General features: G+C 37.5%; 1 protein-coding gene across 2 annotated transcripts in view; it reads right to left on the bottom strand.

The window, feature by feature from the left end:
• Positions 1–15,922, bottom strand: part of Dcc (DCC netrin 1 receptor) — a 1,013,564-nt gene that overhangs the window by 309,787 nt on the left and 687,855 nt on the right. For both annotated transcript variants that reach the window (XM_070029124.1, XM_070029123.1), the window contains exon 8: positions 5,317–5,473. In XM_070029124.1, the coding sequence (XP_069885225.1) occupies positions 5,317–5,473 (157 nt within the window). The remainder of the gene's footprint in view (positions 1–5,316; positions 5,474–15,922) is intronic.

Genomic DNA, 15,922 nt, shown 5'->3' on the forward strand with positions numbered 1-15,922 from the left:
TTAGTGGAGTTTGGAGAATGATCTCCATGGGTCTGCAGACACAGGGTGTTCTAGGAGCACTGAAAAGAAGTATAGATGTTCTGAGGGAGGAGTGCTGGTTTGTTTAGAAAATATAAAAGAACAGGTTTCCCTTTTTTGCAATATCTAGTATATGTCTGAGTCAAGCAGAAAAGGTCAGATAAGGTGATGTCAGGGAAAATGAACCCTAAGATATGTATTCAAATGTTTTTTTTCTTTTATGCGATTGTTTCTAACACATTTATAAGATTATTTCTTTGTTGCTTTGTATGTCCCTCCCCCACAGTATAACCCCTGCTTTCACTGTATTTCATGTCGGTATAATTTGTGGAGGGGAAGGGGAAAAACAAATTGTTTAAATAGGGATACAGGTGGACCCATTACAACAATGAGATATACAAGTCATTATGTTGAAAATGAACTTTGCAACTTTGGTGCGGGGGGCAGGGGGGTGGGGCACACGGGGAGGATTGGGTGGGGGGAGGCTGGGAAGGGAGGAGAAGGGGAAACAAAAGGAGGAGGCTACAATGCTTGATAAAAAATGTACTCATTATCTTGCCCATGTAATTGTAACCCCTCTGTACAGTATTTTCACAATAAAAAAAGAATTTAAGAAAAGGAAAGAAAAAAAAAAAGAGCCCGTGGGACTAAAAAGGAGCAAGCAACTAGAATAATATTGGTAGTAAGCATCAGGATGCAGAGAGAACACATCACCAGGGTAGGAAGGACTTCTGCTAAGTCTGAATTAGGCAGGTTGTCAGAGGTTTAAAAGCAGATAAATGACAAAACTCAACTTGCACTTTAAAAGGTTGACTCAGCTGCTGAGGTGAAATCAGCCAGTTTGGGCCAGGTTATTTATTGCATCATAAGCTAGGGATGTACTTTAAGGGAGAGGGGAAGAAGAGAGAGAACTGAATGTGGGTTATTGGGGGGGGGTTTGGAGTTATATGTAGGGTTTAATTTTTCATAAACATTAAAATAGTATAAAACTAGAATTATATAGGATGAACATATTTCATTCTATCACCCAGGGGAAAAATATAAAATATTTTCATATTTCTGTATAATTTTATAGCAAATACCAGGAAATGTATTTTTTAATGGAGTCAGGACTTATTCTCACGGTATTGTGAAGACCTGGCAATGGATTTGGTATAAGGTATCAAAGGGAGAGAATGTAGGAATGAGTCCAAAGACTTCAGCTTAATTAGTGAGAAAAATGAAGATTTAATAAGCTGAAAGATAATCTGCAATAAGAAGTATCTGGTAGAGAGAGATTAGAGTTTAAGAAAAATAGGTATTTGGTTTTGTTCATAAATTTCCCATGTCAATGGAGCATTCTGAGAAATCCAGAAAGGAATTTACTCTGAGTCTGAAGAACAGGTTAGAAGTTGGGACCAGAGATTCAAATTTAGAAAAAAACAATGTATTGATAGAACATAAAGTTCTGAAGTAGATGAAAAGATATTCCTCCTCCCCTCCCCTCAATGCCTGAGTCCTGGGGCAACTCAGTATCTACAGATAGGGAGACTGGAAGTAATAAAGAAATAGGAACTAAAATGACAGTCCCAGGATTAACATCAGGAGATGATGAACGTCTAGAAAGGTAGAAACCATCAAGTGAGACAAAACTTGCGAATAGCCAAGTAATGTGAGGGCCAGGAATCACCAGTGGATTTAGCAACATGAAGATCAATGGTAAAAGCATAGTTTCCATAAAATATTAGAGACAAATCAGAATCAGAATATGGGATATTGGAGGGAAGTTAGCAATTCAAGAAACATCGTTATGAAAGGAGGAAGAGGGGCTGGGAAAGTGGCTCAGTTGGTAGAATGCTTGCTTTGCATGCATGAAGCCCCCATGCATTCCTCAGCACCTCATAAGCAGAAAAAGCCGGAAGTGGCACTGTGGCTCAAGTGGTAGAGTGCTAGCCTTGAGCTGAAGAGCTGAGGGACAGCACCCAGGGCCTAGAGTTCAAGCCCCACAACCAACTGAAAATAACAAATAAATAAAAATAAAAAGAAGAAGAGAATAGAGTGGTAGAGGAGAGGGAAGGATCAAGTAGAATTTGTTGCAAGTGAGTAAAACTAATGATATTTGAGAAAAGGATTGTTTAGATGTGTTTTTTTTTTTCAAAGTGGAATTAGTAGGATTTAGTGCACAAGGATTCTGAGCTAAGACATAAGCAGATAAGTTGGATACAGGAGCTTATAGAACTTCCCTTCTGATTTTTCTAGGAGAATAGAAGCAACATTAATTAACAGTGAAGGTAATATGAAGATGAAGAATCAAGGAGAGAAAGAAAAAAATATCATGACAAATATGTTTGAGAGAGGCTGATATAAACATACCCTGGCTGTTAAAGGTGGTAATAGTTCGCATGAGATTAGTAGCTATTACTTGGGAGTGAGTTGGATCAACACAGTTGATTATTTCTTCCAACTAACTTCAAGCACAAAAATGTCAGAGTAGATGGAAACTCATAGTCAACTAGCCATGGAATTTATCATGGTTAATAAGTAAAGGAAAAGAAGAAGGACAAGAAATAGTAGATACTATAGAATCAATAGGTTGAATGTCTCTGTGGATGATCGTTGTAAGAAGGAAGCTAAATGGACAAGGATTAGAATCATGATTGAAGAGTGATGTTTGCAACAGATACTGCAGTGATTGATGCTATGGAACTATGGATGACCCTGGGAGTGAGTAGCATTGGTTATGGAGGAATGATGCTTGCAATGAAAAGAAGGATTTTGATAGAAGAGGAAAGGATCAAAATGTTATTATATTCAGGAAAATAAGAAGTTACAAAAACAAATGAGAACACAATGACCAGCTGGGTGCCAGTGGCTCATGCCTGTAACCCCCTCTATGCCAGAAGCTGAGATTGAGGATTGAGGTTTGAAGCCAGCACAAGCAGGAAAGTCCCTGAGATTCTTATCTCCAATTAACCACCAAGAAGCCAAAAGTGGATGTGTGCTTCAAGAGGCAGAATATCAGACTTGAGCAAAAATGTTCAAGGAAGGCTCCCAGACTCCCCACCCAGGAAAGCGCGCGCGTGTGCGCGCGCGCGCGCACACACACACACACACACACACACACACACAGACACACACACACACACACACACACACAGACACACACACACACACACACCAGTAGCAACAAAAGCTTTTCTCCCCTTCCTTTCTTTCTTCTTTCCTCTGTTCCTCCCTCCTTCCCTTCCTTTCTGGCTTTTCTCCCTCTTTTCTTTTTCTTTCCTCTTCTTTTCTCCTCTCCTTCCTCCTCTCCTCCTTCTTCTCCCCCCCCTTCTACCCCTTCCCTGATTTCTCTCTTCTCTCTGTTTCTTTCATAACCTCATTCTATTCCTCTCTTCCCCTTCTTTTTCCCCTTCTCCTTCTCATTTTCTGAGCCTTATTTTCAGCTTCTTTTCTAAATTGTTTCTATGCCCAGGGTAATCTCTTCACTCTTCCTGGGGACAATGACTGCCCTACATGCTTTGCTTGAATTCCTTCCCTTGGCTGTCATAGCAATCCTTTGAGGCAGAGTTGCTCTTTTATCTTTTCTAACACGTAGGTATTATTTATATTTTATACATGATGAAACACACAAAAGTCAAACTTTTGATAAATGTTAGGGCTATGTGTAGATCGAGTCATTTGAACTTAGATGCTCTATTTTTAGCCATTATAGGTTACAGGAGCTTCTAGCTATAAATAGATTCAAGCTAGATTTTCATCCGAGGGAGTTTGAGAGCTTTTGTGGAATTATTTTTATGCAGAGGTTTCATTTTGGCCAATCATGAGGATATTCATACTTTTAAACAGCTGCGTGAGTGATGTAAACTATTTCACAAAGTTAAGTCCAGACAGGGTGGAGATGGATTAAAAGCTGAGAACGATTCACAGAGTTGGGCAATAATGATGGCAGTGATTGAATAAAGAGAAGAATGAATGACCTGCTGACTTGAGGGAGACTTGACAAGGCTGGATATTGAATGGCAATGAACAGAGACACTTGGATAGAAGGCAAAATACACGTGTGTGTGTGTGTGTGTGTGTGTGTGTGTGTGTGTGTGTGTGTGTGTGTGTGTGTATGTGTGTGTGTGTGTGTGGAGGGGGGCACATACACACATGGTTTGGGGGCAGGTTTAATTTATAATGTCTCTAGAAAATCTACATTAACACTTGGGCAAGAACATTGATTCTCATTTCTTAGCTGTGCAAACTATAGTTCACAAACTTTTAAGACACCATCCAGTGATGGAGTAAAACAGTAGCAGAGGTAATGCTAACACAAATGGCTACCTTTTCCTGGTAATGAAGGATTGAGTGAGCAGATAGATGGCTGTGTGTTTGTTAGTTTCTCCTTTCATTTTAAAGTCTGGTAAAATTGCAAGGAAGAAATGGAAACCTTTAAAAATGATAGATTGTAACTGAGGTTAACCATTAGAAAGACAAGCGTTTTGAGACCCCACCCTGAGTGAAGTTGTTCTGAACTGCATGAGCATCATACTGCAGCATTTAAAACCAAGGCTCACCTGACAAGTACAAACTATACTTGTCTCTCTGAATCCTCAGGATTCTTAAAGATTGCATGTGTTCAAAACACTCATTCATTTGAGAGATTAGAAGATGAACACATGAAACTGCTTTGTCTTACACGGATATCTAATATCTACCTAAAATGCAGAAATCAAAGTGGAAAATCTAGATATGATACCCGAGCAGTTGCAAGGGATAAGCCCCCAAAGCAAGAGATTGTGATCTCGAAACCAGACACACTTAACTCATTCCTGGTCCACAGCAATAGTCACAATAACAACTTCTATCAAAGAGGAGAGTCTGCTATGATCTTTAGAGGTGTGAGCTGGATTTTGTTCTAAGAGACATTTGAAAGGCAAGTATCATTTCTTTCTCATTAAAAACATATGATGAAAGTTCCTGTGATGCCAGCAGTGGTGTTGGGATTGGGAATGAGTCACAACGATGTGTTTAATACTATGGCCTACTGGTGTATAGCCAACTTTTCTCATTTTGAAACCTCAAGGAAGTAAAAACTCTTATCACAGGATCCCATTCTTCCCTCACTTAATAAGGAGGTTGTAGATAAGTAATTTAATTTGTTTCCTCTAGCAATTCTGCTTTTACAAACCACACATCTCTACTTGGTAATGAATACAGAGTAGAGAATTCAGAGGTTTCAAGTTCTCTGCCCAGTCTCTCCTGGCCAGTGTCCCACGGGGAAACTTTGAAAAGGATGGAAGATTAGGCTGAAATTTGATCACTAGTACCTACCTGTTGTCACCCTCTCTGGAGAAAAAGACCGTGAAGGTTTGAACATTCCCTCTTGCTTCTGCTGGTGGGCGCCAGCTAAGACGGACAAACCGACTGGAAACCAGGACAGGAACCACATCTCTGGGCGCAGAAGGGAGGACACTGGAGCTCAGCATAGCTGTGGACGAAGGGAGGGGGAATTAGGCAAGAAGAGAAAGCTGACATCACAGACAGCTAAGTAAGGCTGTCACTCTATCAGCAGAAAGAACATGGGACATGAAATCAAACTCAACTTCAACATCAAATTCAAATCCCTTGAGTCTAAAGCAGTGGTTAATTAATACGGCACCTTTATACATGGTCAGATGGTTTAAATGGGTTCTGTTTGTTTGCATGACTTTTTCTGAGGTCCATAAGGTTAAAAAAAAAAAGACTCATGCATTTGGCAAATCATTCTAAAAATTTATCATTAAACCAACAATAATGTTTATCTTTCCTCGGTGCTGATATCCAAAATCACAGGCTGTGCATGATACTTCGGCAATTTATAGGTTGGAAGAAAATCAAAATTAGATATTGAAATTAATTTTAAAATGTGATTAATGGTGACTTAGGAAAACCTTTACAATTTTTTAAAATATTTTTTATTGTAAAGATACTGTACAAAGGGGTTCTGGTTACATGAGGAAGGTAATGAGTACATTTCCTATCGAGCATTGTTATCCTTTGTTTTTCCCCCATAAAATGTTTTGAAAGCTAGAAAATAAGTTTGCAAATGACAGGAAGGAGTAACCCAATGTATTGTGTTCACATTCTGCTATGTTAAATACCTCCCTTGTTCAACTCCTTAATTAAAATAAAATGATAGGAGTTTTCAAATCCCATCACTAAATAGGAGCTGGAAATTGGACATATGTAGCTCACACTTGTAAGCTTAGCTCTAAGTGGCTGAGATCTGGAGGATCATGATTTGAAGCCAGTCCAGGTGGAAAAATCCATGAGATTCATCTCCAAAAGAACAAGTATGACCAAATTGTAGAGTACTAGGCAAGCAAACCTAATAAGGTCAAGGCCCTGAGTTCAAATCCCAGTAACCACCACAAAAGAAAAAGAAAAGGAAGAAAAAGTAAAAGTAAAAGAAACAAACAAAACAAACAAAAAAGCAGAACAAGAAGTGTTAGTATCAACCAATCCTGAGCACGCATGATCAGTAAGAGGACAATAAGAAATTGCAACCAAATCAGCATCTTCTCCCTGGGCTTTGGGGAGTATTTTCTAAGAATGCTGGTCTAGATCTAGAAAAAATAGACAAAGCACAGAATAGAGTGAATCAAGCATTTTTTACATCAGTTTAAACCACTTACATAAAACTAGGGGAAAAAAGCATTTTTTAAAAAACAAAAGAAAGCAAAACAATTGTTCTTTATACAGAGGAATTAATTTTTTTCTTGGTAATCTCCTATGCTTTTCCTCAACAGTAACTAGTCTTCAAATAAAGTCTCAATAAGGAACCAATCATAACCTCTTTTCTTTGCCCTTGGAGGCCTAATCTCCAGTCTGGCCCTAATCTCTCTGTCCTATTACTGTTGCTATGGTTACAGCTTCTTTATCTGTTGTCATGGAGAAAGGGAGGTGAATTGGCTCTACTATAACAACATAGTCTTTTTCTTCTAAAGACACCTAAAAAATTACTATCATGGTAAATGGGGATGATTTATGAAGGAAATAAAAATCCAAAACATACTTTAGAAAAAAGTAAATGGTTGTATTATTTCCAGTGCAATAGCCTTAATAACAGCTATCTTCCTAGGCTATTTTTTCTATAAAAGTACAATCTAGATACCAAAGGCTTTTCTTTAATTATTTAAATTCTGTAACTTTCTCAAAGAACTTTAGCTGTATATGGTTAGAAATTACAAATATGTTTTCCTAAAATTTCACATTATGCTTCAAAATTCAAAGATTTCTGGCTTTTGAGAGAGTATATTAGGAAACAGTACAAGTACAAATTATTTTTCAAAGACATTTAAAAGTAAGGCATGTTAAATGTAAAATGAAAGGTAATCTACAAAAATTTCATATTTATATAAAAGAACATATTGGGCTATCACCTATCACCTGAAATCAATAAAATGAGTATTTGTTGTTTGCCTACCAATTTCCAATTGTTATTATTTAAGGTTAAAATCATTTGTGTTTTGATTTCATTTCATTGACATAAAATATTTGTATATATTTATGGTGATACTGGTAATTTGATACATATACATATAATATGTATATATATATAATATTATAATCAGTGTGATAAGAATTTCTATACCCTTAAAAATTTTATCATTTGTTTTGAGAAGCTTCAACTGCATCTCCATTTTTTATTAAATACATACTAAATGCTATGCATAACAATCACCCTAGGGTGCAGTTTAATATTAGAACTTACTCCTCCCATCTCAGAATTGTGGTACCTTTTATCCAGCCTTCCTCTATCTTCCCTTACTCCAACTCTAGGAAGTGATACTTTACGCTCACTTTCATAAAATTAACTTTTTAAGGTTCCACATTTCAACCAAGCTCATGAGGCATTTACATTTGTCTGTCTGGGTTATTTTGTTTAATCTAATGTCTTCCTAATCTACTACTGAAAATGACATAACTTCATTCTATTTATGCTGCAATAATGCTCCCCTTTATATGATACCATATGTTCTTTTTTCATCCATTGATAATAGTTAATTTCATATCTTCGCTCTAGTGAATAGAGGTCTAAAACAAATGGAACACATATATCAATACAATGGTTTCCATGGATATATGGTTCCAATGGGACCACTATTGGGAGAAACCCCTAACTGCTCAGAAGGCATAAAGGTGAGTACTGTATTTCTATGATACTCTGAGACATAGAAAGTTATTTAGCTTCTCTGAGCTTTACTTATCATATTACAAAATTGATCCAAATATTTAATATATAGAAGTACTAAGTGAAGATGAAAATGGATTTTAAGAGCTGCTTGTGCATCTAGCTAGCATATGATATATATTCAATGAACAGTTATATTATTTGATTATCATCAGACTCAGAGAACAAAAATCTTGTTTCTACTCTCCCAGTTTTCTCATGTCTGACTGGAGACCTCAGAGCCCATAGGAAAACAGTGGAGAGAACGCTAGCTAAGTAAGTTGGGGCCATTATACAAGGAGAGCACTTGTTCACCCCAATGATATCCCCTAGTTCCTTTATCAGGTGGCAGATGAAAAAAAAGTCTATCTTAACTCATCATTTAAATTTTTATCCGTTTATATACTGATTATGAAAGTGTATATTTCATTTCAGATGCCTCTCCTTCATATTCTTATTAATCATTGTACACTTTGTCATTCTTCCAAGGCTTTTGAAGCCATCTTCTATCATGGCTCTCATCAATGATTCTTTCTGACATTCTTTCTGGCATGTTCCCCAAGCTACAGGGAAGCTGAACCTCTATCCATGCCCACCCTTTCCCTTGAGGGGATGTCACTGAATTCCCAGTCATTATTTATCTCTTCTCCATGCCCAGAGACCCCAACCCAAGCCATTTCAATGCCATCAGATCTGTCATCAGATCTTCCTCTGGGGATAAAGACTGACAAGCTGTGACATCTCTCCTCCCTTCCCGCAAGCACATTTATCATCTTTCTCCTCCTCCCAGCCATATGGTGCTTTGTCCCAGGCTGCCAGGCGTCCTGTCAGCTGTCCATGTAGAAGATCCAAAGAACCTACACGTTGCTGATAACAGATCAGTATGGCAGGGCCTGGGAAGCAAGGAGCATGTTTTCCAAGCAATTTCCTTTGGTGAAAGGACATTGAAATCAATGACAAAGCTGCATTGTTAAGAAAAAAATGAATTAGTACTGAGACACATCTATCTATATATTTACATATTTATGTGCATATGTGCATGTATATTTACGAATATATACACATTATACATAGTCACATAAAGTCATATACACATGTTAGTCCACTGAATATTCTAACAAGAAGTGCAAATAAAGGTGAGTGGAAGCTAATAAAACTTAAGTAAGAAGAATAAAAGGCTTAAGCCACCCTCATTAGCAGTATGAGTACTCTTAAGAAGCACTTTTACTGTTTTAAGATGCTATGTAGCTCCATAAAAATGCTCCCATCACATCTGATAGCTCAGCGAGTTCTACTAATGGCAAACATCCAACCCTGTCATGGGATTTTAAATGAAGTTCAGATAATATATTTTAAGGTATGATATAAGTATAGCTGTGGAAACATTCATTGCCAGGATGGGCATATTTGAAATTTTTCTTTCCTTATTTCTCTGAGAGTCAGAATTTGGGATTGACAGGCTTCCTAAATGCCATGTTTCAGATGTTCAAGGGTGTGTGTGTAGAGGTGGCGCAGGCCAAGAATGCATTGGCAGAGTAACACTGGAGGTTCATTAAGTATCTGCATAGTGCACTTGGCTCTAAACCCTTGCTACTCATCCTTGAATTTTATAGCCAGTGAAGCAAATTAAAGGGAAATAAAAAGTAAAGGGATAATAGTGGGTACAAACTTTTAAGATAAATGATTACTAATTCCAGGTAGGTTTTTGCAAGTAGAGTTTCATGTCACTGCTATGGAACTCCTGAAAAAAAACAAGGAATGGAGAATACACATGAAGCACAAAGCATATTTCCTTTTATCGAGCTACTTGTAAGGTTTACCCTATGAGGCCAAGACAGAACAAAGAGATGGAGAGAGAAATGGATCCTGACCAATCCTTGAATCATGAGCAGGTGGCTCATGCAAACACAGCAAAGTGATGACTCCTGAAAACTCATCCTTTTCCTTCTTCAAGTTTTACAGTAAAAACAGAAGCAAAGCTGCAAAGCATAAACAGCCATTATTACCTGAAACCCTGAACTTAAGAGTCATGAAGCAGGCAAACAAAACAACTACCTGAGATCTGTGATTAAAAAATTAAAACACATATATTAATAAATCATGGCAATGCATCAAAAGCAAGTATTTTCCTTGGCCACTCTAAGTGGAACAATGTTCATTCTTACAGAGATGTGTCTTTCAAAAAAATCTCATTTATGAAAAATCATATGTGTTATTTACCTAAAATCTCTTATTGATTTGAATTATGACTCATAAAGTTTATTAAAGGGTTCACAATTTAACACAGGGCCTATAAAATTCTGAAATACAGGATATAAGCACTCAACTATCATAGCATAAAGTTTATTTTGGTTATAACTTCAGCTAAATCAATGCATATTTTGAGTTACATTCAAGTGTTCCTTATCATCAAACAGTAAGAGGATTGATGAACTTCTTTTTGTCTTACAGTGAAGAGAAAAGAATCCTGGAATTGGAATTAGGAGCAAGGCTTACCTATTTATCTGCCATCTAAATGTCATCTCGAAAATGAATCCCTTTACATTTCAACAATAGCGGGAGGTGTGACCCTTGGGAGGTGCTTGATTCCTGGGGTTCCTTGATGGATGCATTTGAGGGGAGGAGTTCTCCCTTTTCTCCTACCCCAACCCTCCCATCATGTGAAAGCACCCTATTCTTCAGCTCAAGCAACACAAGGGACAAAGTGGCTTCTTAAATAAGGGTACTAATCCTGTTCACAAGGGCAGAGCCTTTGTGATTTTCTCCAGGGGCTCTTTTTAAAGAATTACCCCTCATAATACCTCCACAATGGCAGGTAGGTTTTGGCCCGGACTGTATAGAGACACTGACATTCACAACACAGCACACCGGCTCTAAAGACACTGATTTAGAGCAAGTTTAAAACTCTGACGTTAAAATAATGGAGTCTTCTGTCAGAGTCCCATCTCCCTGGTTTTCCTTCCCAGTATTCACACATACTTGTTCCTCTGCATACAGCAGAGAGATAAGGATGGTAGATGGTGTTAACAGAGTACTTTGAGTTGAGTTTCAGGAATTGAAAATACAAAGAGAAAGTCAACCCATGCGGACTATTTCACCATCTTTAAAAAAAAAAAAACAAAATCAAAAAACAACAAAAACAAACAAACAGAAAACAACCAGGATGCATAGGTTTTTCTCCCATAGTAAAGTTCATATTGTTAAGATGGAAAGTCACACTTAAGTTTATCTCTCAATCTCTATCAAGTGAGAGGCAACTGGACAGTATCAGAAAGCACCAGCCAGGCTTCACTATGTAAGCCTGAATGAGATAATTTACTCACTCTCTGCGGAGACCTTCCTTTACATATTTCAGAAAGGGATAGAAAGCACAGTATCATAGAACAGGACCCAGAAATATTTTTTAAAATATCTTTCAATTACTCAAGAAAAGCAGGAGTGAATGCAATTGTACTAGTCATGTAAGGAGACATTTCTGAGAAGAAAAAAAAAACACAAGTAATGTAGAAAACTTTTGATAAATATGACTTTGAAATTGAAAATTCTGTGTGAAAGAGCATTCTAGATGTAAGTAGGAATGTTACCCTCGTGTAAAAGTTTTAATATTAGAATCTTTATTCTAGTGTGCCTAATATAGAAAGAGCTCTCACAAATGAAGTACATTTTTCACAGGAATATGAGAAGGTACTGTTTGTATATATGAATTTCATTGCAATATTGTTGGATATTTCTATTAGCATACCTTCCTCATGGTAACTATTAATTCCAATAAAAGGAATAATATCACTGTAAAAATGTTACTATAAGAAAAACAAAATACTGTAGATTTCATCTTCAAGAATGTGACTGTGTATGAGAATTCAAATGCAAAAGGGGCAATTATTCTTATATCTTGGATTATTTAAAACAAAATATAAACAATACCTTCGCAGGGAAATTGATAGATCTAGAATGAATCATGTTAAGTGAGGTAAGCCAAGCTCAGAGAGACAAATGAAGCATGTTGTCTCTGATAAGTGGAAATCAGTTGTAAATCAGACTGGGATATGATCAATTACACAGATTCTCACACATAGATCAAAAAAGGATACATAGGAGAGAAATACAAAGGCCTTTAGGAGAGAAATACAAAGGCACAATGTCTAAGTGCCTCTTCATATTTATATAATATATACATACTGAAATGAACTCCAAGACATGGAAACAAGAGGCTTCTGCCCTTCCCTTTTTTTTTGGTCATGGGACTCGAATTCTGGGTCTGGCACTGTCCTCAGCTCTTCAGCTTAAAGCTAGTGTTCTATCACTTTGAGCCACAGCACCACTTCCAGTTTTCTGATGGTTAACTGGAGATAAGAGTCTCATGGACTTTCATACCCAGGCTGGTTTTGAACTGTGATCCTCAGATATCAGCCACCTAAGTAGTTAAGATTACAAGCCTGAGCAGTATTTAGTTTTTATGATTCTGTCTTTTTTGCCATCTGTGTGGCATATTCAAGAGTACATCTTCAGGAGTGGAGGTGGGGGTGGTGAGGGATCAGAATTTGAGGGGAAAAAGGTGAGAAAGTACAGCAGTGAAGCCCACTGGACACTGGTGAAATGAACTACATAACTTGTGGGTGGAGATGGAAGGGAGGGCCTGGGAGAGAATGAGGGAACAGCAGACACCGCTGTACGAAAGGACATGCCCATTACCTGGCCCATGTAACGGAAATCCCTCTGTTCATCACCTTTATAATAAAAATAAATTGGGGCTGGGAAAGTGGCTCAGTGGTAGAGTGCTTGCCTCGCATGCATGAGGCCCTGGTTTCGATTCTTCAGCATCACATAAGCAGAAAAAGCTGGAAGTGGTGCTGTGGCTCAAGTGGCAGAGCGCTAGCCTTGAGCTGAAGAGCTGAGGGACAGCGCCCAGGCCCAGAGTTCAGGCCCCATGAACGACAAAAATAAATGAATAAATAAAATATATTGATAAAAATGTAGACTAAATAGTAAATTCATCATCAAATTTTTGATAGAAGAGAAGATTGCCTATATAGATTCCAGAGCTCATTTCTATGTTATTAATAGAAGCTCAAAATTCCCCAATTGTTCTATAATAAACATAAAGCTATAGCTACATAAGTTATCCATCTCTGTTATCTGTGTTTTCATAATTTAATGCAGCATTTAAATGTGGCAATTTAGGATTATAGCTTATCTGTGAAACAAACCTGATCTAGACATTTCTACTTCTTTCTCCTTTAACACATTCTTATACTTCTACCTATTAGTAGTATGGTAAATCCTCTTTAATTTCACTTCATATTAACTTTGGCCCACCCTTTGCTTCATATCCATTGGCTCAGTAACATTGCCAATTATTTTGGGAGTGTGGGAGAGATAACAATCAGTGCATAGCTTCCTTCCCTTTGCTATTTCTTTTACTCGATTAACTTCCCTAATTTAGCCCAGTTTAAAAAACAGGAGGTAAAGGCTGTAGGTACTTTTATAAAAATGTGTCCCTATAATATGCATGAAGAAAGGAAACAGTAAACTCAATAATCAGAATCTAGTAGATTTTTTTCTGGTGGAGTTTTCACTGGGGATAATGTTATGTGAAGAACTGACTCACTCTCATGCAACAACTGCCCAATATAAGAATGAATATTAAAAAATCTCATAACTCATCTTAATGTCTCATTAGAAAACTTCCTGTGCCATTTCCATCTGAATTTATTACATGCTATCAAATGTATTTATAACGGATGCTTAAACAACCTCTACTAAATTTTGAGTAGGTCCTTGTGGTGTGGAATATTTGAGATTTGACGAATAAAATCAATGTCCGTGTATCCCATCCTTTACTTTTGATTTTATACATTCTGTTAAAATTCTTTCTCAAGCTTTGTCTTGTCACTCTTAAAACAATCATTTCAAACCCATACATCACCACATACTGAGTTTCTTCTTTTTGCTTCAGTATATACAAAAATCCATTCTGTTATTATATTAGCTCTTTCCTAAGTTCTTATTTCTTCTCTTAGAAAAACAAAACAAAACATATTGCCTCAAAGTTTTAAAAGTACAAATATGGCATTATTTTTATCTGACTTTGGCAAGAGTATAAAACTCAAATTACCAAGCCCTGTCTGTTTCTTAACCCTGTGTTTCATGCTTGATTCCATGGTATTTAATATACATTTCAGATGAAGACACCTCCACCACCTTTCTCCAATGATTTTTTAATTCTGTTCCATAGTTTTTGCATATGAAATTGTCTTCCATACGGAAACATCATTCTAAAATATGGCAAGATCATTTCTGTGAAAGAATTCATTTTCACCTCTACCAAATTAATCTGAGTTGAGACTGAGCCATGCAGATAATAGCTTGCCTAATTGGGGTTTCAACATATGTTTTTCTAATATATATTTTAAAACTGAGCCAATCTGTTTAACCCAGACTGGAGTGCTTTTATTTATAGACAGACTCTTTGAAGGAAATGAAGGGAATAAAAAGATCTAAAACCTTTAGTTCATAGAATTTAGGTTTTCATCACAGACTGGCACTTCCTTGAAAGAAAGTCTGAAACCATTCACCCATCGACTCATATGCCAAACCATCTGATCACGTATTCATTCAAAATACTGTTGCTGTGTACCTCCATGTACCAGACACTGTTTGAAGGGAGTGAAATGAAGTAAGCCAGGTGACCTCCTAGCATCTTGGTATTGACTCTTCCTTCTACCTTCCTGGGTAGATGACCTGAGCAGAAACTGTAGAAGCCAATGCTACTAGACCCCTTGGTTTAGATATGGCCTGTACCCCTAAGGTTCATGTGCTGGAAACTTGATCCCCAATGGAATCAAGAGATGGGACCTTCGGACAGCTGGTTAGGTCAAAGAGGCTCCCACCTCAGGACTAATGCCCATTTTGCTGGATTAGATGAGGTCCCCTTGGCAGAACTAGTTGTTTGGAGCGCCCACTTCTGGAACAAAGATACCCCAAGGAACTTGGTCAGTTCTGATTTTGACTGTTTGTCGTTACTGTTTTCTATCATGTTCTCTATACAGTCAAGGAGATCTTCACAAGGGTTCTGGTGTCAGGAATTTGGACCTGCCAGTCATCAACATGGTGAACCCTAGTGCATCTCTTCTCCTGATGAAGTATCCAGCACGTGACAGGAAATGGATGGAGGCAGCGGGACAAAGCCATTATTTGATGTTGTTTCAGACCTACAGTATAAAGGCAAGCCACATGTGGAAATTGCGTGTGACACAGCACAGTAGCTGAGCTGCCTTCACCATATTCTCATTACTCATCCACACACAAGTTACTTCACCTCTCTGTGACTCAGTTTCTCCGCCAATGAAATGTGATGACAATAGTATCTAATTGGATTGACATTATATAAAGGACCGATTTCAGTGTCAACCAAGTTCATATTTATAAATCACACGCAGAACACCCAGTTCCCACAACGTACAAAATGGGTGTACAAACACAAAGTGAAGAGTAAAACATAAAGGCCAATCTAGATATTAGATCACAGATCGCAAATATTAATTCTACTTTCACTCATGTGCAATACTGGATAAATATTTTAATCATCCTTTGCACCTATTTCCTTATTTTGAAAACAAGTAAAAATAACCGGAACTGTAATCTCCTCATTCTCTAAGGAAAGGAAGAGACTGAGTAACTGCTGCTGGAGATAGCTGCACAATTAGCTAAACACACTACTGCCCC

The sequence above is a fragment of the Dipodomys merriami genome, unplaced genomic scaffold, assembly GCF_024711535.1.
Source record: "Dipodomys merriami isolate MVZ:Mamm:240054 unplaced genomic scaffold, mDipMer1.0.p SCAF_2, whole genome shotgun sequence".
In the NCBI taxonomy this organism is placed as follows: Eukaryota; Metazoa; Chordata; class Mammalia; order Rodentia; family Heteromyidae; genus Dipodomys; species Dipodomys merriami.